Here is a 26105-nt window from a genome sequence, read left to right as displayed (position 1 = left end):
ATGTGTAATGTTTAACCTGTTGTTTAACAGTGCACAGTTAAAATACTTTATCATTGTTATGCACAGTAAACAGATTAAAAGACATTTAAAGCTTAGCGGGATTTATATAATGATTTACGATTAAATATTTGATTTTCCTGGAACTTTTTTGCTCGTTTCATAAATATGTGACTAAATATCTAATATATCTCTAAATTAAAGAATGTCATAATTTACGGGAAAGCTATCGATCCCGCTTCACATGAAACAAAATTAAAAAAACATTTATTGATTGAAAAAAATCCATTTGTACTTGAACTTCCCGTTCATTTACATTCATGCTACCACAGCAAATCAGTCTGAAAACAGCAGCCACTCACTCATAAACACACACAAGCACTTGGTGTGTCCAGACTGTGGAGGGAGGCGTGGTATTAGCATTTAAATGCTGTTAGGGTGTCTCTGTCCCCTACTCCCATAAACACCTTTGTTTATCTTTAATTACAGTCCTCCTCATCCCTTCGACCTGTCCATGTACATTTAGTTTTGCTCCACACTTTTCATCCTCAACCTCCCTCCATCAATGAGACTGACTGACTGACTCTTCTGAACTTTACCTTCAACTAGTTTCACTTCCTGTTTCCTGGTTATATATAAAGGATTGCAGCAGAATCTTGGAGCCAAACCTGCACTGGATTCAGGCATAATAGGTTGATGTCATAATATACAATTTTACCATAAGTTATAAGGTAATTCATATACAAAATACTATATTTTGATTACTTCAGTAAAAATGAGCAATTCTGCAAAAACAGTGTAGTTTTTCTATTAATTTTCTGTTAACTAAATAGCATTTTTACTTTTAAAAAGTAAGAGTGTAATATACACACCTGCATAGCTTTGTGTTTATATCTTCCAGTGTTGTATAAAGACAATCCCAAGTGTCAGACTGTTGCAAAAACAGAGACTGAACATAAAATACATTATTGCGGAGTGTATCACTTAATGGGATGGTTAATGTTTACACCTGATTGTATTCAAGAGAAAGTGATAACGATAAGGCAAATAAAGATACTGGTATGGCACTAACTGCACTGGGGTTGAACCACATTCAAATTTTAATCACCCGACCCATTTAACCTGTATATTTCGATTGATTCATGATTGCACTACTTACATTTTTGCTTTACGTCACGAGAATGATAATTACACAAAGCCTGATCCTGGTGGGATCATATAACTGAGCTCAATAGCATTCTTTCTATTTCAATTCTTATTGAAGGAAACCAGACTGAAACAGAACATTGTCTGTTCTCATTCACACAGATCCTCAGTAAATGCTTATTTAGTAGTACGAGCAACTGATTAAAAGTAATAATCTAATAGAAGTAATAATCCGCATAAAATGTGTCATGAATGATGAAACATTTCACATTATGTCTTTTGTCTTACTGTATGTTTATGCCGATAGCACCGCTTGTACTTGAATCTTTTCAGAGAACAATTTGATGAAATGATAAAGTGGCTTCAAGGTCTGCGCAACGTTCTCCACAGCAAACACATCTGTCACACACAGCTGTGGAACTCTACATGGATAAAACAAAAACTATTACATCACTGAGTTCGAAAAGTCTCAAGAAGAATGAACTAAAAAAAAAAAAAAAACACTTCTGAAATAGCCTTGGACAAACTGCCTTTAGGAAGTGAACAGATGATCTGCCACGTCTCAGACTCGAATGTTTTTCGCTTGGGAATAGAAATTCTTGCGGAAGCCCAGATATTTGTCTCTACGGTGCTATCTTTTTCTCCCGGAAACTATAAAACCTGCTTGGAACAGGCCACGAATGTCTCCCACACAGCTCTATAGTCAGCTCAATAGTCCACCTGCTCGGGTCCCTGTGGGAGCGCTAGAAAATGAGAATGAAAGCGACATGAATGAACAGACTGCACCATCTGCTGGTTGCAAAACACTGGACACCATCAGAAGCAGGTTTAGTAATTCCTGGTGTACCTTTATTGGTTCAGAAATGCAAAATGTCTGACAAATTTGGAGGGCATTTGATCCACCCAGAACTTCGGCTATTGACCGACTTCACTGAAAGCCTGTCCAGTTTCTTCATTTCAAGTCTTGAGGTCATAACTAAAAAACTAACTATTAACAAAAAGTGTAAAGAATAATAAAAATGACAATAGAAATCCCTTTGAAAACCAAAGTAAACAAAACATAGGCATTTTCATATTTTTACATGGCAATAAATATGGACCATAGACTTTCTATCTGTACAGAGACGATTTATCTAATCATTTAATCACTTTATTATTATAAAAAATATGACTTCAGTGCAATTTCCCTGCAAGGCTCGCCGCCGAAACCTTTGTTTCTTGTCTATTCAACAGCAACGCCTGTCTCGTTTACTCCAACTTATAAAGAAAATCCTTTCGTTTCTTCAAATACCAGCTCAGTTGAAACAAAAAAAATCTATATTCATAAAAAGAATTCACAGCCTTTTATCTTTGACACTTCAAGCGGTAAATCTGGACAGAAAAAGGCACACATCACTAGAATTTGCGCAATACTGGACAAGAGACGAAATATTGGAATTACTCTCGATTTAAGTTTTCATCTTGGTCATTTAGAAATGTATTCATACCCATTCTTAATGTTTTGCAAGTACAAGTTTTTTTCTTTTTTTACATATACATATTCAAATAGATATATTAAGATTGCAATGTCAGTAAAGATACAGAAGGGACAGACGCAATCGATTTACAGAAATATTTTTTCCAAGAAAAAAAAGTGCATCATATTACAATCTTGAATATTGCAGAACAAACATTTACCAAGTTACCAATAGTATTGAAAATTTTGTATATAAAAAATAAGCGCATTACAAAACAAAACAATAGTAGTATTAGCAGTAGAAAGCATTTCACCATTGTGCACAGAGGCTTTTAAGTGCTATCTGGATCACCTTCCTGGCTCTGAGGAGCACTGCCAGATCCTGAACATCCTTCTGAAAAAGAGCCACGTCCCCTGAGTGGCGCCGCTACAGGCTTTTCTGTCTCATGCAGCTGTCTGGTTTCACGTGAGGAACTCGCTGCTTCCCCCTGCGAGATCCTCTCGGCTCCTTCATCGCTGTCTGCCGCTGCTTTCCTGGATGTTTCGGGACCGAAGGTGCGAGTCTTTGTGGCGGAGCTCGAGTCGCCATATTGCTTTCTGACCTTTGCAGTTCGTTGCTCCCCTCCACCTTGTTGTGAAGGGGGGAGTTTGGGTAACGTCGAGCTTGTACTGGGACAAGACAGGTCAGACCGGCTGGCTCCCTCATCTTGGCTTTTTGTCCTGTTCACCAGAGTTCTTTGCGGACTGGTTTCTGGAAGCGAGATCCATGGATAATCCCTCCTGGTGAGGGAAAAAGGGGAGTCCTCTTTGGGAGAGGTGGGCGAAGGGGTGGAAGATGACTGTCGTTCCAGTTTGGGGCGTGATCGGGGTCTGAGCTGCACCATTTGGATGCCCCCAATGGGAATCATGTGATAGGGCATGCGGGCTTGATCTTGGGAGTGTAAAGGTAGGTGGCTGAACATGCGGTCCACTGTCCGTGGCGTCACAGGACTCGGAGGGAAAGACTCGCTTGGAGAGAAGCGTAGGGATGGGGAAAGCAGGCAGGGATCCGGGGGCATACGCTCCTGTAGAGTTGGCTGAGTACCAGGCTTGTCCTGTAGGGGGAGACATGGCATTGCAATCAAACTTTTATATTCCATTGTTTTTGTCTTTTGACCAATATTTTTGACAAGCAGTTTTACAATGACGTGCATTGTTAATTGTTTTTTTTTTTTTTATAATAATTTAAATAAATAAATAAATAAATAAATAAAGACTCACTGCAGTTTCCAGCAGAATGAAAATTAATGGCAGTAAAACACCAACAACTTTTCACACAATTTAAGCCCCCTGGGGCAGGGGCAGGTTATTATTTTCATGCAGTTCCTTGCATAATACTATGTTATGACCTCAAAACACTTTTTACCATATGCATCATTTCTAAACTAATCACATAATCTGCTCCAGATGTATATCTTTTTAACAAAGCAAACTTCCTTGGTAGCTCAGCTGGTACAGCATTGAACTTAGAATGCATGGGTACGAGTCCCGTGAAACACAAAGACTTGTAAAAGTAAGCTAAAATGGCATAACTGCTCAATCAAATGCTGTTTTATCTCAGGTTTGCCTTTGCCGTGATACATACAATCAGTATAATAAAATGTTGCCACAATAACGTGGTACATTATTTTCAAACATGACAATGCACTCACTTACTCCCGCCATATGTACAACAACCAACATCATAAAATGTTGCCATTCAATTTTTTTTACTTTTATCGCACGTTAGTCTTTGCTAGGCAGGGTTTAGTCATTTAGGTGGTATGTTATTTTCAATTGTGACAACATTTGTCTTTCTTTTCGGAACTGCTGCAATATGTACAACAATCAACATAATATAATGTTGCCACATTCATGTTCATCTCTTTTGTGCTATTAGCTCATTCATTGGACATTTTACTTTGAAAGTGCCGAGAAGAAACGTAATATACTTTTGCAGAATTGTCCTCACAGGCAGGGTTTTCCAATAAGCCTGTATTGAAAACGTTATTTAAATTGTATTGCGTTACCCACCTTTTGACCCTCATTAGCTGGTGTGCTAGGCTCCCAGTGAAGCCCTGCGGGTGAGCTGTGCGGCCGATGCTGGGGCTTTAGGGGCGTATGAGAAGAGACAGCTCTTGCGCTCCTGTATCGTGCCGGGGATACAGGTCTCAGAGGTGAGAGAGGCCTGAGAGGGGAGAGGCCTCTGATGGGTGACGGGCCCCTCTCTGGGGAAGGAGAGAGATGACTGCTGGGTGAAGACAATTCAAGCCTTGGAGACAGGCTTCTAAGGGGAGAGCCTTCACTGCTAGGGGAGAAGGTCCTCGGGGAAACCTCCCAGCCCTTGCGGGAAAACGACGCCCTCTTGCTGCCTGGAGACGCGGCTCGGATGCCAGGCCACGGTCTGTGGGGTGAGGAGTATTCCTCTTTGGCTGTAGGGTCAGAGTGCTCAGTCTGTGAGCCTTGGCCACTTTCAGAGAGGTCACCTGTGGATTGACGAGTATCAGTGGAGCAGGCTGAAGATGGTTCATCGTGGGAAGAGAAGTCTTCTTCCTCATCCTCATCATCATCTGCTTCAGAATCTTCAACATCAGAGAACTGGTGCCCCTCCTGTTCTTCTGACTCACACACTCGCTCCTCACTGCCCCCTGTTGAACAGAAATTAATGCGTTCATAAATGTAACAAAGGAGTCAACACACAAAACAAATAGACTCAGCAGTAACACTTTACAGTAAGGTTCATTAGTTAACATGAACTAAGAATGAACAATACTTCTACATTGAAGATAATTTATTTTGTTTGTCCCCTTTCATGAACAAGTATTTTTTTAATTGTAAATGTATTTAAATTAATCATATTATTCAATATGAAGAATCTCTTAACCTTTAACAAAACCTTAAACCAAGGCTCGTGATTGGCTGTTTGCCAGTGATGTCGCATATTCATGTGCACGTACTCCACAAACTCAGGTTCAAAGCCCGAGTTGACAAAGAAAGTTGATGATCAGCATCATGGTACCAACAAAGCCGGACTGGATGGTTTGGCTGTCAACTTTAAACTAATCCTGTAACTCTGAGTTTGTTCATCTACCATCATGGTACAGGCCCCACGAGGCTATTGGTGCCGACTATCTTAGTTAATGTTAATTTCATCATTTGCTAATGCATTATTAAAATCAAAAGTTATGCTTGTTAACATTAGTTAATGCACTGTGAATTAACATGAACTAACAGTGAACAACTGTATTTTCATTAACTAACATTAACAATGATTAATAAATACTGTTATGAATGTATTGTTTGTTGTTCATTCATGTTAGTTAATACATTAACTAATGGAACCTTATTGTAAAGTGTTACCGATACAACTTGTACCGATACAAAAAATTAACCAAAGAGGAGACCGGGGGCAGCTGTCACGCTTTTTAATCCAGTTAATATTTCTAGGTGTAGACTCATTTTTGGAAGTCATTTTAGTACTACTGTTCAAAGGTCTGGGGTTGATAAGAAGTCACTTATACTCACCAAGGCTGCACACGATCCTTCAGAAATCATTCTAAAATGCTTATTTGGTGCTCAAGAAACATTTACTATTACTATTAAATGTTGAAAACAGTAGTGCTGCTTAATATTTCTGCTCTCATATTTTTTATAACATTAATTATAAATGTCTTTACCATTACTTTTGATCAATTTGAAACATCCTTGAAAAAAAAAAAAAAAAAAAATTAATACCAACCCCAAATTTTTGAACGGTAGTATATAATGTTTGAAAGGCATTAGGACTAGCCCCAGTCTCCTCTCATAAACTCTCATTAATCCCCCATGGAAAGCTATATATAACATTAAAATTAGTGTTTTTGAGTTGTGCTTCATTCATCAGCTACATTTAAAATCTAGTGAATGGAGTGTGGCTGAATGAAATATCCTTGTAGCTCTTAGATGCACTGAGAATGAAAAATGTCAAGAAAAAGACGAAGAAGTAAGAGAGAGACAGACAGACAGACAGGGAGAGAGGAAATTTTCAGTTCTGGCTTTATATAAACACGGTAAACTGAAGGTCAGTCTTGCTTCTCTTTATGGCAAACTATTTTCATTGGCTTCTTTCAACTTTCAAGTCTGAAAGCACACCGCAAGGTTGACATCACTTTTGCACCAATGAAGCAAACAAGCTAAAAAAATATCTGGATATGGTGGAATATGTTCTAGAATTAGTCTGTAGCCCAAAGGGTGAGCAATTTAAGGCTTTGAAATTTATACTGAACTATACCACAAGCCATCTACATTTTCAATGTGTTAAGTATCATATGAATGTAATGTAACACACTAAACTACGCCTGAAAGCAAGGAATCATTACCGAGAACTGTGGAAGATGGCTTAATGATCAAACTGCAGTTACATATCGTCATTCACACCCCTAATGTCCAGAAAACCTCAAAAACTCTTTTTGGCAACCCTACCTGCTTCCTCAGACTCCAGCTCATCCACAGATGACTCTGACACACCCATCTCCAGGCATTTCTTGCCGTGGGCCTTAGACTTCATGTGTTTGGTAAGGTTCCCTTTGAGGAAAGGGTATTCTCAATTACACAGAAAACAACAAGAACACAAACACAGAGGAACTGTGATGTAGCTGGATGGGATGTGTTTAAAAAAAAAAAAAAAAAAAAAAGATATGTGCCTACCTTTGGTTTTAAAGGCGAAGTTGCAGTGCTTACAGACGTAAGGACGGACGTCTGTATGAGTGCGAATGTGCTTTTTTAGCATGCTGGGCTTCTTGCAGCGAATCCCACATTCACCACACACATATTTTCCTCTCCCCCGACCCCGAACATATACATAGTCCTCATTTGACTTATACCTGCTCAGGTGAAAGAGAAGGAGAGGGAGGGAGAGACAGACAGAGAGAGAGAGAGAGAGAGAGAGAGAGACAGAGCGAGAGAGAGCGAGAGAGAGAGAGAGACAGAGCGAGAGAGAGAGACAGAGCGAGAGAGAGACAGAGCGAGAGAGAGACAGAGCGAGAGAGAGAGACAGAGCGAGAGAGAGAGAGACAGAGAGAGAGAGAGAGAGAGAGAGAGAGACAGGTTAATAAAAATAATAGATTCATTAAGATGAATAATATAAAGATTGAATCTTCACTTTGGCAGGATCCTGATATAAATTTTCCAAAACACTGAATCCCTCATTAGAACAGGTCTGGACTGCCACTATATATTTTCAGCACTTGTCAGGCCACTGATGGTCTCAAGAAACCATGATTTGGCTCAAACTAGGTGTTTTTTGCTGGCAAGACAATTCCAATTGAGGACAGCGAGATAAAATTGGCCATATATAAAAATCTATTAACTCCATATCATGCGTCTTCTGAAAGTCTCTCACAAAATACACGTTTACTCCATAAACAATGTATTGCACAAGAGATTTAGTTGTATTTAATGGCATTCCTTTATATTCTAAAACAATCAAGACTGTATAAAACAATGCGTTTAAAAGTAAACTTGGCTAGAAAGAAAAAGTAGGATGAGAGAGAGAAAACAGAGAAAGACATGTTACATTGATGCTAAATACGCTAGATAACTAGTCCATAGAGAAAGTAATTTGTGTTGAAGATTGACAATAATATATACATTAATTTTGTAATACTGTTGCAGTGCTTGTGTGGTTGCTAGGCTGAATTTTGTTTTATTAGACTATTCTTTTTAGCAGACACATTAACCTAATCTAAGATAATAAGATAACTTAAATCCTCATTTCATATCTATATATTTATTTGGTATGAGCAGTCATGGAATAAACAGAAAACTGCACAGCCAGTCAGTCAGTATTGCAAAATAAACCTCTTTAAAAGACTATCAAAATGGGGTTTTGTTACCCTCTTGAGGTTAACAAACATACTTGATATATACTATAGCAACAAACAAATCATTTTAAATATTATAAAATAAAAAAATATATATTCTTTTTTTAATTTAAGTATTAAGTATATAATTTATTATTATATTTTTAATAATTATTATATATTTAATGTTCACTGTTCAAAAGCTGGATGTGACAATCTTTGTTACAGGCTTATGAGGCAATGCTGCAAGTCCCACAGTCGGAGAGAATATATTAATGTATAATTGCATTATTGACTGCTAGAGTATGAATCCTGATCTGCTTTATGGCAGCTATGATAGCAGCAGGATGGGATGTGTTTTTATAGACAGCATATGCATTTTGAAAGCTGTCTGTAGGCTTTCATGAAAAGTGTAAAAATGGATGAGGAGGAGAGAAAACGACTTGCTAAACATCTGTTTCTAGGTAAAAAAACAACAACAAAAAACCCCCACATCTAGTACACTCCATTTTGTAGGACCCAGCTTTCATTCAGGATACTGCAAATGCAATCAGCGGGATGACATTAAAGTCTTTTAATATACAAACACACCTGTCGACTATTTTTAGAAAGGTGTCTTTGAAAGGTGCCGGTGCCTACAGAAAAACTGGCACCTTCGTCCTTCAGTAAGATAGTCTTCTGCTCATGAGGAAGAAAGGAAACTACAAATACAGTTATGAGAGGTGCAAAGACAAAAGGGTGCTGATGGATGTGAGAAGTTTTGGAGACAAAATGGTGTGTGTGTGTGTGTGTGTGTGAGAGACAGAGCGCAGAGACTGATGTGATTAGGGAGTACGTGGGTGTGCAAGGCGGAAGAACCGTATGAGCGAAATAAAGGCAGCGAGAGAGACAAAGGAAGCAGGGATAAAAATGCAGGCTGTAGTGAGTTGTTGCCGCAGTTTAAGCACTCAACCACATTGAGAGCCCCACATAAGCAGATGGATTCAAGAGACCCAGCTAATGAATCCAAAGCTTTTGATGTTTACAGGTCAGCTTTCCTATCTCTCCTTTTTATTATCCATTCATCCATCCATCAACTGCTGTCCTTTCATTTTTTTATACTAAAAATTATATTCAAATCATTTACTACAAACTAGGGCTGCACAATTATGACAAATCATTGTTTCCCTTCATAATGTACTCATGACTATTAATGTTGTGTAGTATTTTGATTATCTACCAACAAATTAAACAACAGTTACTTATTGTTCCCAAGAAAAACTAACAAATGCTTATCTCACTGTGAAGTTGTGCGGACATGAAATTCAATAGTTATTGTATTTATTCAAGGTGATTTTTAATCTTGATGTTTTTACTTGTCAACTGTGCTATGCAGATTTAGTTGGCACAACACTAATGAGCAGCAGACTTCAAAAATAAATCTGCAGAGCTACTGTCTAAGTTATCAGCACTCGCTCTACGCGCCATCCAAATTCATACCTTTGAGCAAGGAGTGAATTCTGCAGACAACTGAACAAGGCAGGATAAATGAAGTCCCTAATGGTTCGTAGTCTCACCTGTACTACCATGTCTTTGTCACTCACACAGCAAATAAACAGAAAACTTCAAGCTGAGTGGCAACTGTGCTTTAATTGGCACTTACAAAAATGCACTTCCATGGCAGGAAGACAATGAATAAATTGCACTATTAGTACTCTTTAACATGACTTCAAACTGCATATGCTATATAATTATTTGATAATACTATAGGTAAATGGAGTACGACATTTACCTAAAGTATCATCTAATAACTATAAAAATAATTGCTAAAAAAATAGCATCTGCTGGTTAGGTATGTTTTGAAGGATGGCAGCTGGTTTGAGCTGGTTAAATCTGGTCCTTAGTGGGTCATGAGCTGATTTATGCTGGGCCTGAGCAGGAGCTAGTTGCTCAACTAGCTTAGGACCAGCACATGACCATCTTAAACCAGCTCATGACCAGCTAAGGACCAACTACAGACCAGCTTAAACCAGCTGTCCTGCTTCAAAACAGGATATATAACCAGCATATGCTGTTTTTTACAACAGGGTATATAGGGAAAGTCAACTATTTTTAAATAATGCATTTTCAGGGACAAGCTATTTATTCCAATAAATATCAGTCTAGTATGAAAAAACGTTACATCGCTATTTTTACAATATTGTATTGCTAGTAGCTTGTAGTATAGCTAACCATTTAAGCTTGACTGTATCTGAACTACTTGCTATTTTTGAAGCTGTAGCTTGTCAAGATGAGATCAAGTAAGAATTTACTCACCCGCCCTCAAAAATGCAAATACGCGCCGTCTCACTTTGCGTCGAAGTAGCGGGCACGTCATCAGCACTCTTCTCTTTATCACCTTGTTCATTTGGTGGTTCCTCTTTTACTTTGACGGGTGAGTTGGGCAGAGAAGCACGTACCTACACTCCAGACAAACAGGTTAATTCACCAACACTGTAGTAAATCTATACACAACAATATCACCAGCAGGCAGTTTATTTATTTTTTTATTAAACAATCTCTGCAATGTGTTGAAATGAAAAAATTACAGTGATGTTTACCTCTGACGCACTGGTCGTCTTGCTGTCTGTAGGAACCAACTTGTCAGTCATTGGTGGTGGAGCTGTAGCCATAGTGTATGTCTCAGCACTATGTTTTTGTTTGGAGCGCAGCAGGGACATTAATATTTTGGTGGACAATCCAGGTATATTGGGGTTATGCATGCTAACACTCCACGAGGAATAGACAGAAGTTGAATCTCTATGTGTAGAGGGGTTGGGCTTTGTGTAATTCAAGTAGCACCAGCTGACGGCTGTAGTGGTATGCAAACTGGGGTATGACGGGTCCACAGTTCTCTCTGGACTTGTTACCCTTGGAGCATACCGATGTCCTGCCTCTTTCCTTCCCTCCTCCTTTAAGGTCTCAGATTTGTGTTGGGTTACGTCTTGCTTGCTTAACTTTTCAGGTTCTATTACTTCTCTTGGATCTTTGGCCCTCCCCGCTGTCTCCACTGTTAGCCTCTGCTTAATTTTTCCCTGACTCACCTCCTGAGATTTATTGTCACATTTGTTATCTTCCTGGTCACCCTCTTCTTTCTCCTCCTCCTCCTCTTTCACCCGTTTTTGATGCCGTTGTGCCTCTAAACTGAGTTCTAGACTACCTGCAGGTGACAGCATTCGCTTACTTCCTCCAGCACCGAGCTGCCCACAGCTGTCATCAGATGAAGCACCTGCTCCATGCTCGAGTGGGAGCGGCAAGGGAATATAGCTCTTGGGGCTAGGTGAGGGCAGCCTAAGGTAAGATCTCTGAAGCTTGTCTTCCTCCAGCTTACCCATGATTACCATAGCTGTGCAGCAGACTGGATGTTGTGTTGTGGCTAAAATTTGTGAGATGGTTGTATACATGGCACTAGCATAGGTAGGAATGTGAGTCTGTAAGCGCACAGGCACTACAAGAGACACCACTGGCATAAGCTGTTGAAGGCAAGGGGCAATCACGGGATGGGGGTTGTGGCGGACAACTAGCTGCTGTTGTGAATGACCGAGAGTATGCAAGGAGGAAGGAGATGACCTAGACTCACTGAAAAGAGGCCCTGAGGGGACCTGAATAGTCAGATCACCTGGCATGGGACAGCAAACAGCCTGAGCAACATCACTTGATTGTAGCGGGAATAAAGTGGTGAGTGGCTGAAGGGGTAATCCCAGGCGCTCTACATATTCAATGGGTCTTGGATGTGGCGGAGGTGGCTCACTGTGAAGGAAGGCTTGCGGAAACATCTGGGTAGAAACGACTGCTGTTGTGACTGGAAGGAATCTAGACAGCTGACTTGGGGAATAAAAATCAGGGTTTGCTTCTTGTAGGGGGAAAACTGCTGGTGGGAGTGAAAGAGGAGATTGGAAGAGCTGCAAGGTCTTCCCTATATGCTCTGAGCTAATCCTTGAGGCCCTGCCTCCCATTCTATGCTCTGTGTATGTGAATGGAGGATGACCTAGGTAGGACTGGCAAACAGCTGAGATGCCAGGTTTAGTACATGGCTCCTCCTGATCAGGTTCACCAAGGGTTCCGTGCTTCACCAAGAGACATTTCCTCCTCTCCTTCCAAGTAGCAGAAGCGCGCTCTTGAGAGAGGGAGCCATAGTCAAATGACTTACTTCTCGTTTCCTCTACATGTGCAGGGTGTGGAGGACTTGCAGTTGCCTGTTCAGAGGTTGAGCGGCGCATCTCTCTGTGAGAATGATGGTGCTGATGGAGACTTGATGGAACAGTCAGCATGTGAGAGCCTTGGGAGCTCCAGGTACCACTTTGCATCTCAGAGTCTGGCCTTCCGGATTCCTCAAAGGATGCAGATCGACTGGAGGCATGGGAAACATTGCTCTCTTGGCTTGGGCTGTGTGGCAAGGATACTGACTCAAAGCTAGATTCTCCTGATGATTGGGCTGCCTCAGCCAAACGGAGACGCTTCTTCTTTGGCGGTAGCTTCTCTGCAGGGAGCTGAGCCAGACTTTGGCTACGCTGAGGCCACTGGAATTCCTCCACCTTCTCTGACTCTTTAGAGGTGTAAGTATTCGCTGGATGAGAGACCATCTCGGTATCTGGCTCCTCTGTAACCAGAATTTCTGGCACTTGAATGTTGGGTTGACGGATTAACCGGGATGTGGAGATTGGTTTTGGCTCCTGTGATGGCTCGTGTTCTGGCTCTGCTTCCTGACTTGCCATAGAGATGCTTTCCTGTTTTTCAAAGGATCTGGTATGCTGGATAACAGAAATTTCTTTCCAGGAACTCCTTTTTTCTACCTCACTTTGTGAAAGGCCATGCGGTGTGCCCTGATTATCAATACTGCCTAGCATTGATGGAGGCTGGGTGCTGAAAGACACTGCTGTTGGACCTGGACTGGGAGGGTCTTCTTCAAGACTTTCTTCTTTTTTTTTCCTCTTGCGCACAGCCATGGCCATTGCTTTGAACTTGTAGCTCATAATCTGTGGTTGATTCTCAATAAAAGAACTGCCTCCCTCACTTTTCAGACCATGAGGAGATTTACTCATACACGCTAGTCTGTGTGCAGTGTAAGAGTACTGCTTATTCAAGCGAGTCCCACAAATTTCACACTCATAAAGGTGCAATTCCTTGTCTTGCTTCTTTCCTGATTCTATTTCTTTCAAAGTAGAAGGACCTGCATCCTCATTAATGAGGTCCACTCCAACTGGCACCTCAATAGCAGGTTGGCGTCGTAACATTCGTTGATGTGGCCCAATCCTCATTTCAGCTGCTATGGCCTGCTGATCATCAAAAGAATGACTTAGACGAAAGCCGTGTGAAGCTGTATCTGAAGTATTACGAGAAGATGGCACTGATTGACTCCTATAAAGAAGAGCACTGGAGCTCTGACCAGTCAGTGTTTCTGTTTCAGCCAAGTATGAGCCAGGTAATTCACTTGCAAAACTACCAGGAATAAGTTGAACAGCGGAGCCACAAGAGCCTGGGGCATCCGCTTTTGGTTCAAAAACACAGGGTTCTTTGGGTGAAGAGAATTTTACAGACTCTATGCTACTTCTTCTAGAGAGTGAGGAACGTCTTGGTTTGACACTATCAATTTCACTTGTATCCACCACGGCTTCATTTATAGTAATTAGCTTAGTTATATGCTCAATGACTTGTGTCTTAGGAACAGTGAAAGGGATTGATTTTTCCTGTTGGCCTGAAGATGATGATAATTGCAGTTGTTGATGTGAAATTCGTTGCTGTTGTCCTAGGCGTCCATATTTTCCTAGAATTATCTCAGCATACGTTTTAGCACTGGCATTTGGTGGGCTCACTTGAGAGAGCTCAGCACTCCCAGAACTGGAAAAGTAGCCAGATTCTGTGCTTCCCTTGCTGCCGGGACCCAGTGAGGATCGGGTTTCATCTGAAGATGCTCTGGGAGCTCGCTTCCTCTCACTTAGCCTCATTGCTAACCTTTGCTTGACTGCCTGTGAATCCTCTGTTTGGGGACCCTCCTCTATAAATGACAATTCCACTTTACTGCTTTTTTTCAGAGTTGGCCTGCCCTGTGAGGTAGATGGTTGGTGTTGCCCCGTCTCATCCTCAGAACCTGAACTCTCTCCTTCCGTACCCTCCTCTTGATCATCTCCCAAGGCTCCACCTTCCGGCCCGATGAAACTGGTCTCTTCACGACTTGAGGCCATGCCTGCTTTTATTCGATGCGCATGGGATTTGCGGTGTTTGTACAGGTTGCTTTTGGTCTTGAAGGAGAAGCCACATGGGACACATGGATAAGGTCTCTCTCCAGTGTGAGATCGGATGTGTTTTTGGAGGACGCTAGGCTTAGCACAAGGACGGCCGCAGTATGTGCACACATATTTCCCTGGTTTTTGGGGTTTACGTTCTCGTCTACATGGGGTGCCTTCCTGTAATTCCACATTGGGCAGAGACTGAGTTTGCTTAACATTATGAATTTGGGGAGATGGATTTCCCAGGGCAGAACAGCTGCCTCTTGAAGGACCAGGTACTTCTGAAAGCTGCCAAGATGACCCACCCACCTGTGACTGTTGCTGCTGCTTCTGCCTTTGGAGCATTTCAAAGCGTTTTGGCTGCCTGTGTTGAAGGCGGCCATGTGATCCATGGACAGATTGCGAGGTAGCTTGTTGCTGTAACTGAGGCAGCTGTGCTGCTAACAAAGACTCTGATGGCTGCTGTTGCCCACCAGACCGCTCCCCATCGGCTGACTGCTTTTCCTCCGCCTCCATAGGATGTGGGGAGGAGGCCTCAAGAACGCAATGGGAGTGCTGCTTTGAGCACCAATCCGATAAACATCATTGCATCTATACTCTTCCGATAGGAAAAAGTCTTTACGCTCGCTTTAGGGGGCTAATTGTATTATGCCATAATTAATATAAGATACCGGATGGTGTCTTAACTGAGAAAGGCATAATTAAACAGTGTCAGTATGCAGCCGCCATATATGTGAATGCTGGTTGTGTGTTAAATGTCGCCTCTCCTGTTCACAAATAGCCTTGGTGAAATTCATCTTTGTGTCTTTTGGGCTGATGCCTGGCAATGGGGCTTGACAAAGAATGTCTCGAGACGCTTTTGAGGCACTTTCTCTGTTGACATTGAATAATTCTTTAAGACCTATTTGTCTCCCATCTTCAGCTTTTCACATGTTAGAACTTCACTGGCCCTGCAGAGACACAGAAACATAAAAAGAAGTGGTTAGTGTTGGGTCAGCTATTCAAAAATGCAGCAACCAATTACTGCAATACTGCTTAGCTCATTTTAAATGATTTAAATCAATCAACTTAAAATATTAATTTGCAAGTCATATATTCCCATTCCTGATTCTAAACTGTTATAAGAGAACTCCAGACAGATAATTCTTTAAAACACTCTAATGGGAAATGAGGCATGCTACTTGTTTGCTTCATTTAATTGACCTATAGCATTTCTCTTTTAAAATTTATTTTTAAAAGTTGTTCCTTGCACACACAAGTTGAGACTGAACATTTAACCTCAGCTTTGTAAAAAGGGTTGTGACAAGATGTTATCCCTTCAGCAAAAACAAAAATGAATGAAAGAAGAAACATAGCTTAGAAGCTGATTTGTCCATGTACATACATCATACAAAACACTATGCCAGGCCAGGAGTGCTAGGTGCCATCTCTTTAGTGGATTTTCAAGACTATTACACAAAATGAACACTGTGGGTAAAACTTATTCCAGTAACACTTTACAATAAAGGTTCATTAGTTAACTACTTTAACATGAACTAAGAATGAACAATAGTTCTTCAGCATTTACTAATGCATTATTAAAATCAACAGTTGTGCTTTATTACTCTGAATTAACATGAACTAACAGTGAACAATTGTAATAACTAACATTAAGAAAAATTAATAAATACTGCAATAAATGTATTGTTCATTGTTCGTTCATGTTAGTTAATACATTAGGTAATTCAATCGGGGACTACGTTTTAGGCTGTATTTTGACAAAAATTCCACAAACAGTTTGCATAGGGTAAACGTACCTATTAAGCTCACCAAAATCTATATTGAGACATTTTTAGTGCACAAGATATTGGTTTCAGTACAAAAAGTTATGTAAAAAAAAAAATTAAATATTTTTGTGTGAGAGATTATTTTAATTTAAAAAGACAAAAGCATTCAAATTAAGATATACATCATTAAATTCAAAGTCTGACTGTGCTTAATGGGTACATTTTTGTACCCATTAAGCTCACATCATGTTTTATTAAAAAATCTTGTTTATTTTAAGGAACGTTTAAAGAATAATTGTAAAAATATATATTTTTTGAAGGTACTAAGTCAATCACAAAAAAACAGAACACTAAAATCAAGCAACAAGGCATTCAGGTCGATCAGTTATATATTCATAATGAAGTGTCATCTAAGCACACTGCAACATCTAGACTAGTCCACGTTCAGCTAGGGCTGGATGATATGGCCAAAACTGATATCACGATATATTTCTTAATTTCAGTCGATACCATATACAGGTGCATCTCAATAAATTAGAATGTCGTGGAAAAGTTCATTTATTTCAGTAATTCAACTCAAATTGTGAAACTCGTGTATTAAATAAATTCACTGCACACAGACTGAAGTAGTTTAAGTCTTTGGTTCTTTTAATTGTGATGATTTTGGCTCACATTTAACAAAAACCCACCAATTCACTCTCAACAAATTAGAATATGGTGACATGCCAATCAGCTAATCAACTCAAAACACCTGCAAAGGTTTCCTGAGCCTTCAAAATAGTCTCTCAGTTTGGTTCACTAGGTTACACAATCATGGGGAAGACTGCTGATCTGACAGTTGTCCAGAAAACAATCATTGACACCCTTCACAAGGAGGGTAAGCCACAAACATTCATTGCCAAAGAAGCTGGCTGTTCACAGAGTGCTGTATCCAAGCATGTTAACAGAAAGTTGAGTGGAAGGAAAAAGTGTGGAAGAAAAAGATGCACAACCAACCGAGAGAAACACAGCCTTATGAGGATTGTCAAGCAAAATCAATTCAAGAATTTGGGTGAACTTCACAAGGAATGGACTGAGGCTGGGGTCAAGGCATCAAGAGCCACCACACACAGACGTGTCAAGGAATTTAGCTACAGTTGTCGTATTCCTCTTGTTAAGCCACTCCTGAACCACAGACAACGTCAGAGGCGTCTTACTTGGGCTAAGGAGAAGAAGAACTGGACTGCTGCAAGTTTTGTATTTCATTTGGAAACCAAGGTCCTAGAGTCTGGAGGAAGGGTGGAGAAGCTCATAGCCCAAGTTGCTTGAAGTCCAGTGTTAAGTTTCCACAGTCTGTGATGATTTGGGGTGCAATGTCATGATAACCAAAGTCACTGCACCCGTTTACCAAGATATTTTGGAGCACTTCATGCTTCCTTCTGCTGACCAGCTTTTTAAAGATGCTGATTTCATTTTCCAGCAGGATTTGGCACCTGCCCACACTGCCAAAAGCACCAAAATTTGGTTAAATGACCATGGTGTTGGTGTGCTTGACTGGCCAGCAAACTCACCAGACCTGAACCCCATAGAGAATATATGGGGTATTATCAAGAGGAAAATGAGAAACAAGAGACCAAAAAATGCAGACGAGCTGAAGGCCACGGTCAAAGAAACCTGGGCTTCCATACCACCTCAGCAGTGCCACAAACTGATCACCTCCATGCCACGCCGAATTGAGGCAGTAATTAAAGCAAAAGGAGCCCCTACCAAGTATTGAGTACATATACAGTAAATGAACATACTTTCCAGAAGGCCAACAATTCAGTAAAAAAATTTTTTTTGGTCTTATGAAGTATTCCAATTTGTTGAGATAGTGAATTAGTAGGTATACCAACAGCACAAATAAATTAATGTTCATCTTTTATTTGTATTTACAAACGAGAAATGTGAAATCACTGTCAAATAAACATCTCAGACTCACCTTATTAATATTAATATTAATATATTTAACCTTAAACTATAGGCTAACAGTGTATGTTCAAAAACCAGTCAAAGGTTTTTGAACAGTAAAATTTTAGTTTTTTTTTTAAAGAATTCTCTTCTGCTCACCAAGCCGGCATTTATTTGATCCAAAAATGCAGCAAAAACAGTAACATTTTGAAATATTTAGCATTTAAAATAACTGTTTAAAAGTTATTCCTGTGATTTCAAAGCTGAATTTTTAGCATAATTTCTCCAGTCACATGATCCTTCAGAAATCATTCTAATATTCTGATTTGCTGCTCAAAAAACATATGATGATGTTGAAAACACCGGAGTAGAATCTGATTCTCTGCCAGTAGGAGGCGCTTTGAGAGCGGTAGAACTAGCGGTTTCCCCGGTAGCGGCTGTAATCTAAGCAGCTCCGCTCATGAACGCTAGTTTATCAGATAAAATGAAAATGCCATCAAAACTATTCTGAAGACAGTATGTTCCCTTCAGAGATACATTCATATAAATCTTTTTGAGACGTGCGGTGCTCATGTTTATTCAACGAAGTCAAACGCCACAAATAAATCAGTGTATGAAAAACACTGGTAATGCATATCGAAATACCAGAAATGTGTTTAAAAATAATATTACCGTTATTGAAAAAAATTATATCGCGATACATATTGATATTGAATTATTGCCCAGCCCTAGGTTCAGCTAAGTAACACATTCAAAAATCAGATAAAACAAACCAATAAAACATTTAATTCATGGGGATGAACACAGAAACTAGCCTCATTATAAACCTCTTTTTAAAATGAATGTCAACTTATCTAGAGTCTCTTAAGGCTGGAATACAATACAGTATTTTTGCCCTGATTTTCGAGATGAGATTGATTTTCCACAGATTTACAGTCTGGAAAAGTTGATGCTAGTTCCCAAAGATCAGAGCCAGTCTGAAGATTTGAGTTGACAGAATCCATAGAAAATCAATTTAACTTAAAATCAAACTTAACTTAAAAAGTGACAATCATCAGGTAATATTTAAAGTCTGTTTATGAAGTATTTACATAGAGGTTCAATGTGGAAGAGCTTAAAGAGAGCACACTGACCTTAATTGGAGCAACAACAATTTTCAATAAAAGTAGTGTAAAACATTATGGAGATTACATTATGGATGTAAAAGTACAAGCCAGTAATGCCTGTGAAGTAATATATTAGCGTAGCACACAATCTTATACAGCTAGTCAGCTAACTGTGTTCTGTAGCATCTGCGCTATGTTGCTAAATCTATATTTTGGATCTAATGTAATTATTTCCCACATCCAAGTTCCAGGTTATAATATGCAAAAGTCTGAACATTAATCTCTTAATTTTACAATAAAGTAGTGAAACCTACCCAAAATAAAGGCTTAAACATCTAAAAAAACAAAAACAAACAAACAAAAAACACGCATATTTAAGGGGCTCCTCTTTTGGTGAAAGTTTTAAAACAGCTTTCAAAATGGCCGCCAGAAAGTGTGAACACATGGAGAGCCATATCTCAGTGTGCAATGATCTGACTGACTTGAAATTATAGGAGGTATATAGTAACAAACACATCAATTGGTTAAGACATCATGTAGGATAATAAATTATTTTTTTCTTTTTATAATCTGATCTCAAAAATGGAAGTGTGCTTAATGGGTACGTGAGCTTAATAGGCATGTTTACCCTAGTTTATTTCTGAACATTTAGTCATTTTTCAACTCTTTAAGAAGATATGATTTGTCAGAAAAATGGTCATTAATTTTTGTGAATAAATTCAGGGTTCCAGGTTTCTGATTAAAATGGAAAAAAAATATTCTTCTTAATATTTAAGGCTTGTTCTCAACAACTTAAGACTTTTTTGTTATTGTTGTTCAGGGAAAATATCTAGAATTAACTTTAGCCCATAAATTAAGGCTAAATTTAACAAGAAAAATATACTTAATTCAATATAGGCTATACTCTCTGTAAATAAGTCTTACTATCTTACACAATTTTGCTTCCATTAAATTCATATTAGGTATAATTTCACTGGAAAACAACAAAAATATTAGATTTGTGCAATTATTTACTGTTTCAGTGAGGTGCCTTACATATTTTCCATATGTTCACAAAAACTACAGCATCTTAGGTTTCATTACTTGGTGTTCACTGAGGGAAAAGCAGTGAGCAGAAAAAAAACTGCTCTCCTCTTGAAATAACTTGACAGATTCTTGACTGAGTTTGCTTTCTCAAACAGCTGCTCCTGGCTGAGTGATGCGCAACAATTTAATGAGCGTTCTCAGAGCAGAGGTAGGCTTTGGTTACACAGTGTTTTTATCATCAGCAAGCAATTATAGAAGATATAACAATACTAAGACCTTTATCATTATTCATGATAAAATAGGTATATATTTGACTGCAAAAGGACTGAACCACAACTTTATAATGAATTCACCTGATTTGCACAGGGTTATTACTGCGAATGGGGTACACTTCATTATAGAATTACACCGCTTGGTTGTTTGAATTTCTATGTGGATTTAGACAAACAGATGCAAACTAAAAGGGCAGAGAGAGACAAACGTAGATAGGAGACTTTATCATCACTTCATAACGTATGTCCGTTCATACATCAAAAATAAGTGTAAGACAGCTTAATGACCTCTGACACTGCATTGATGTGACTTTTAAACACGGCGATATAGAGGGTTTCAGATGGGGAGAGCACTATGTGAATTATTCATAGCGGTCTATGTGCAATGCACTGGACTGGGAGGCCCTCTATTACGACATTTTCAAGCAGATAGAAAATACTGAAAGAAAGTTTGCACATGCTCAAGCACATACACAGATCTCCAATCATTCATATTCCATCTCTGTGATCACAAAGCAGCAGATTAAAAAAACAAAGAAAAAAAAAAACAAATCAGACTTTTCATATCGTCATTTATCTAACTGGACAATTTGATTAGTTTACTAATGATGGCAACAATTAATTATGTCTAAAATCTCACTCAAATTATAACGATGATACTGAAATTGAGAGAGAGAGAGAGAGAGAGAGAGAGAGAGAGAGGCTTTGGCATGAGAAAGAATGTGGAAGAGTAGGGTATGGACTGTGTGTAGGCAGCAGAAAAACAAATAATGCTGGACCATGAACACTGGAGACCAAAAAAAAAAAAAAAAAAAAAAAAAAAATTGAATACTACTTTTTGTCAGCCTTTTGTAACAGACTCATGTAACATCAACAACAGTGAGAAATGAAGCCAGGCAGGGGTCAAATGAAGGATAAACTAAATACACAAGGAGAATGTGACAAAACCTGATGCAAGATACTCTTTCTTCATTCTATTGCTCCCTCTCCCAAACATATGGACCTACAGCTGGGACCTCCTCAAACTGACTGCTGTACTGACACTTCACAACACCATCCTACTTCCTATTTTGTAATTTACATGCATGTTAAAAGTGAAAAAAAAAAAAAAAAAATTATATATATGATCCAATAGACTTACAGACTAGAATTTTATAGAAACACAAGGGTGACTTAATTTACCATTTAAATACACCTAGAAACCACCTAGTATATCCCTATAGCATTTCAGCATATAGCAATGCGCTAAAAGCATTGATAACTGCCCACAACACAGTATGGTAGTAATAGTTTTGAAAAGGTAAGCACCATCAACATTTACTTAATATTGTAAAGACACCGAATATCGAAAAGACACTGAAATTAAAGAAAAAAAAAAAAAAACCCTGTAATTTAAGTTTGGTTTCACTTTCAAGATTTGCTAGCATGGTAATCCGATCTGGATCATGAACTAGTAAACCAGTCTTTGCATGTCACATACTGTGAAGAAAACATAAAATAAACATGCTTGAGTATATGAAATAATAAAACCAAGATTTTTTTTAGACTAGCCCACAGGTGCTTTTAGACAGGAGTGGAAAAACACGTTTTAAAGCTCTCCCATCTTGCTTTTTCTCTGTCTCCCACTGTCCTAGTGACAACTCGGCAGCTTTGATAACAGAAATGTCACCTTGTTCGTCGTATGTTAATTGCAACACCAAGAATGATATAAATATCTCCCGACTGGATGCGGTTGGCTCGTTTCTAGTGGTTTCCAGTTGAGCTGACCCTGCTGGTGTAGAACATGGGCTCTTTTAATGGAGTTGAGAGTAGACTCGAGGACTCTAGAGGCCACGTGGCGGCTTGTCAAGACTGTAGTAAATAAGGAGACCATCTTGATTCAAGGAGCTCATTTTGTCTAATGCTTGCATAATTACAAACAATACTTACAAAACCGATGGCAGTGATCAGAATAATCCAATCACGCTGTATATGAAGACAATAACTCATTGTCTCCATCATGTCAGGTCCATTAAAATGGTGTTTTTTATTATTAGTTGAGCAGAATGACGGATAAAGAGTTAGCGCTTCTCGTTCCAGCTCTTACTCTTGGCAACCTGGCTCCGGTTCCCATGGAGACAGGCCTACAGCTAGCCACGGCAGATGGAGGGTGAGCTGGAGGTCTAAATTTGTCCCCCAGCATCCTATCTGAGTGTAGTGGCACGCAGGCAAAAGGAAGTAGATAAACAGGCTGACCTCCGCACGCCAGTGGCAGCATCTCATGACCCCACGTGTCCCCTCGCTGAGACCTCAACATGTTCATCAAAGACAAACCGGAGGAGGCGGTGCCGCTGGCCCATGCCGCCAGAAGGCCCCTCCTGAATGTCACACCGCAGGAGTCAGAGGCACACCTCACCACCCCGTCTGTACTGGCGCAAACATCAACGTTCAGTAAAGATCATGGGGGGAAAGACATCACGACCCCTCTGAACCGTGCTGGTTATCGTCCCTGTCCAACATCCTTTTCTTGCGATGAAATAATCACCGGCGACTTATTCGACTAGAAAGATACGCTACACAGCTTTGTTTACAGAGCAATAGGCAGCCAATGTGAAAATTATTTTCTTATGCAAATCAGTCAGTTACCACAAACTATTTATGTATAGTCGACTGTAAAAGCATAGAATTACATCTTGTGACTGTTTTCAGAACAAGGACCTCACGTGGACGTCCACATGCCACACCCTGTCACAGGCCTACAGTCTGTTGGCTCGATGAAGTTTGCATTTGTGTGGACACCACCAAAAAAATGTTTGCTCTAAATCGGAACAAAAACATGAGCTTTCCAATTTTGTGTGAACATTCAGTCCAAAAGCAAAGCTGAATTTGGACAAAGGAGTACAACAAATGAATAGGCTTTAGGATTTAGGATAACAAAAAAAAAAAAAAGTTATGCAGTACAAAGGAAAATAATAAATCAATCAAATCAAACCAAGAACAAAATTAGAGAGCTGCATTCAAATATTTAGGGTCAGTAAGATTTTTTTTTTTAATTAAAACTTATTCTGCAAGGACGCATTAAAATCGATCAAGTCCAAGTAAGACATTTACAGTGTAACAAAAGACATCTATTTCAAATAAATGTTGTTCTTTTGAACTTCAAAGAATCCTGGGGATAACATTGATAAGAAATGTTTCTTCAGCACCAAATCAGCATATTGGAAGGATTTATGAAGGATCATGTGACACTAAAGACTGGAGTAATGGCTGCTGAAAATTCAGCTTTGCCATCACAGGAATAAATTACAATTTATAATATATATTAGAAAACAGTTATAATAATTTTTCACAATTTTACCATACATTTTCTGATCAAATAAATGTGAAAATGAGACTTTTCGAAAACACAGACACACACACACACACACACAAAAAAAAAAATCTTAAAGACTCATGATAAATAAACAGCCATTATAAACTCGGGGCTACACTTAAATGAGCCTAATATCACCACGCATCACAAGAAAGACCCCACTTGTAAAACACCACACATGCTGAATGACTCTATGAACTATTTGGTTTACCTCACAGATCTTCAGATGCTGGCAGACAGACTTGTTAACAGGGGAGTTCAAGAGGCTTTTTGTGTTTACTTTGATTAAGGAGCAACAAGGGCAAATCAGGTCAGCGGGTCTTCAGTTTCACCAGCCCAAGGTGCCGGTTTCTGAGCAGGTATGCATATCAGCAAAAAAAGCACAAGCCATGCTGGATCACTTTAATTGTTCCGTCTCACCTTATTTAGAACAGATATTAATGGTTTTCAATTAATAGTTGTAAATTATGTGCATATTTCTATCATTTCAAACTAAAAATAAGTTTACCTGATACTTTTAAGCTCCAAAAAGCACCATAAAAGTATCATGTGGTCTAAGACTTGTACACTACTTTCTAGCTTTTCTGAAGTCATAGCTTTCTGTGAGGAACAGCCTAAAATGAATGTAGTTATTAACTAAAAGTCTTTGACATTCATCTTCAGAGATCATGAGACCAGTATCCACTATACCAGTTTGATTGAACTATATCAGTCTGATTTGTGAATGAGCCAGTGACTTAAGCGAGTTGCAATTGATGTAAATTTATGCATTTTGGTCCATTCCTCAAACAAAACTACCGATTGGCTTCAGAAGATTTGAAATACAGTACACAAGCCATATGAATTGCTTTTATCATTCCTTTATGGTGCTTTTCATCTTTTTTAAAGTTCATTCTTCACAATCAATCTTTTTTTATTCTACACGAGTTTGGAACAACTGTGTAAATACTGGCAGTTTTCATTTCTGATCAGCTAAAAAGGTTTAGACTGGTTAGATCATAAAAAAAAAAAAAATACTAGGTGACATGCCTACTTCAAGCGTACTGCTAAACACGGCCACTCAGGGCTTCCATAGTAACCTGAGACAAAGAATGATGAGCTGTGCGAGTTTCATTCATTTACATTCACAGAGGAACAAGTGGAATGGCTCAGTCTTCCAAGCCACCCACAACATCGTGCTCACGGGCCCGTCAATCACCTCACCCTTCAGCTTTCAGAGCACAGGGCTGATAGGAAAATTCCACCCACATCAGGAAGTGAATCAAGCAGTGCTTCTAAAGGGAAACGACAGTGAATCAGATGGCCCCCAGAACTCTAACAAGCGCACGGGCCGGCCCACACAGCCGCCGCTGAGCGCTCTGATATGATTAGTCATACTCTGGCTGCATTTCTGAGCTTTCTTTATTCCCTCGTTACTGCCACCTCTCAGGTCTCTCCTGGCTTTAACCTTCCAAAAACAAAGCAGCGTTAATGAGGAAGCCTCTCAGGGCTTTTCAGAAGTGCACTTTACCTGTACTCCACATCCTCTTCCTGATGGAGAGGTTCTCTAAGACATGGAAAATAAGGGCCTCGGACACCACAAAGAGTTCAAGCTCGTCAGATTTGACACGCTAGCACACCGAGTTAAGGAAACACGTTTTGTTTTTTTCGCCTAAAGAGCCTACAATCACACAGCCTCAGGCGGTTTCAACTCAACAGATTCTTAGAAAATGTTTAGTTACCAGGTTTTCGTAAAAATGTGTAGAACATGCAAGACAAACAAAGGAATGAGTCTGAGTCATTTATGACGAATTTCCCTGGATGCACAGAACATGTGAAAACACTGCAAAATTCTTTAAATGTTCTTATTCATTATTTTATTTTCGGTAAAATATCTAAACATTTAAAAAAAAAAAAAAAAAAAAAAAGTTGCTGCGGCCATGATTGTTCCCACAATCATGATTTGTTCTCAT

General features: G+C 39.3%; 1 protein-coding gene across 3 annotated transcripts in view; it reads right to left on the bottom strand.

Annotated features, from left to right (window-relative positions):
• Positions 1-1947: 1947 nt before the first annotated feature.
• LOC131521305 (transcription factor HIVEP3) overlaps positions 1948-26105 on the bottom strand; it is a 74802-nt gene continuing 50644 nt past the window's right edge. For all 3 annotated transcript variants that reach the window (XM_058745894.1, XM_058745892.1, XM_058745893.1), the window contains 6 exons: positions 11037-15652; positions 10753-10895; positions 7304-7479; positions 7079-7180; positions 4652-5265; positions 1948-3693 (listed from right to left, as the gene is read on the bottom strand). In XM_058745894.1, coding sequence (XP_058601877.1) covers positions 2932-3693; positions 4652-5265; positions 7079-7180; positions 7304-7479; positions 10753-10895; positions 11037-15218 — 5979 coding nt within the window. In that variant the 5' untranslated portion in view covers positions 15219-15652 and the 3' untranslated portion in view covers positions 1948-2931. The remainder of the gene's footprint in view (positions 3694-4651; positions 5266-7078; positions 7181-7303; positions 7480-10752; positions 10896-11036; positions 15653-26105) is intronic.

Source organism: Onychostoma macrolepis, chromosome 16 (assembly GCF_012432095.1).
Source record: "Onychostoma macrolepis isolate SWU-2019 chromosome 16, ASM1243209v1, whole genome shotgun sequence".
In the NCBI taxonomy this organism is placed as follows: Eukaryota; Metazoa; Chordata; class Actinopteri; order Cypriniformes; family Cyprinidae; genus Onychostoma; species Onychostoma macrolepis.
Note: the sequence above shows the minus strand (reverse complement) of the source record. Positions and strands in the feature narration are given on the sequence as shown.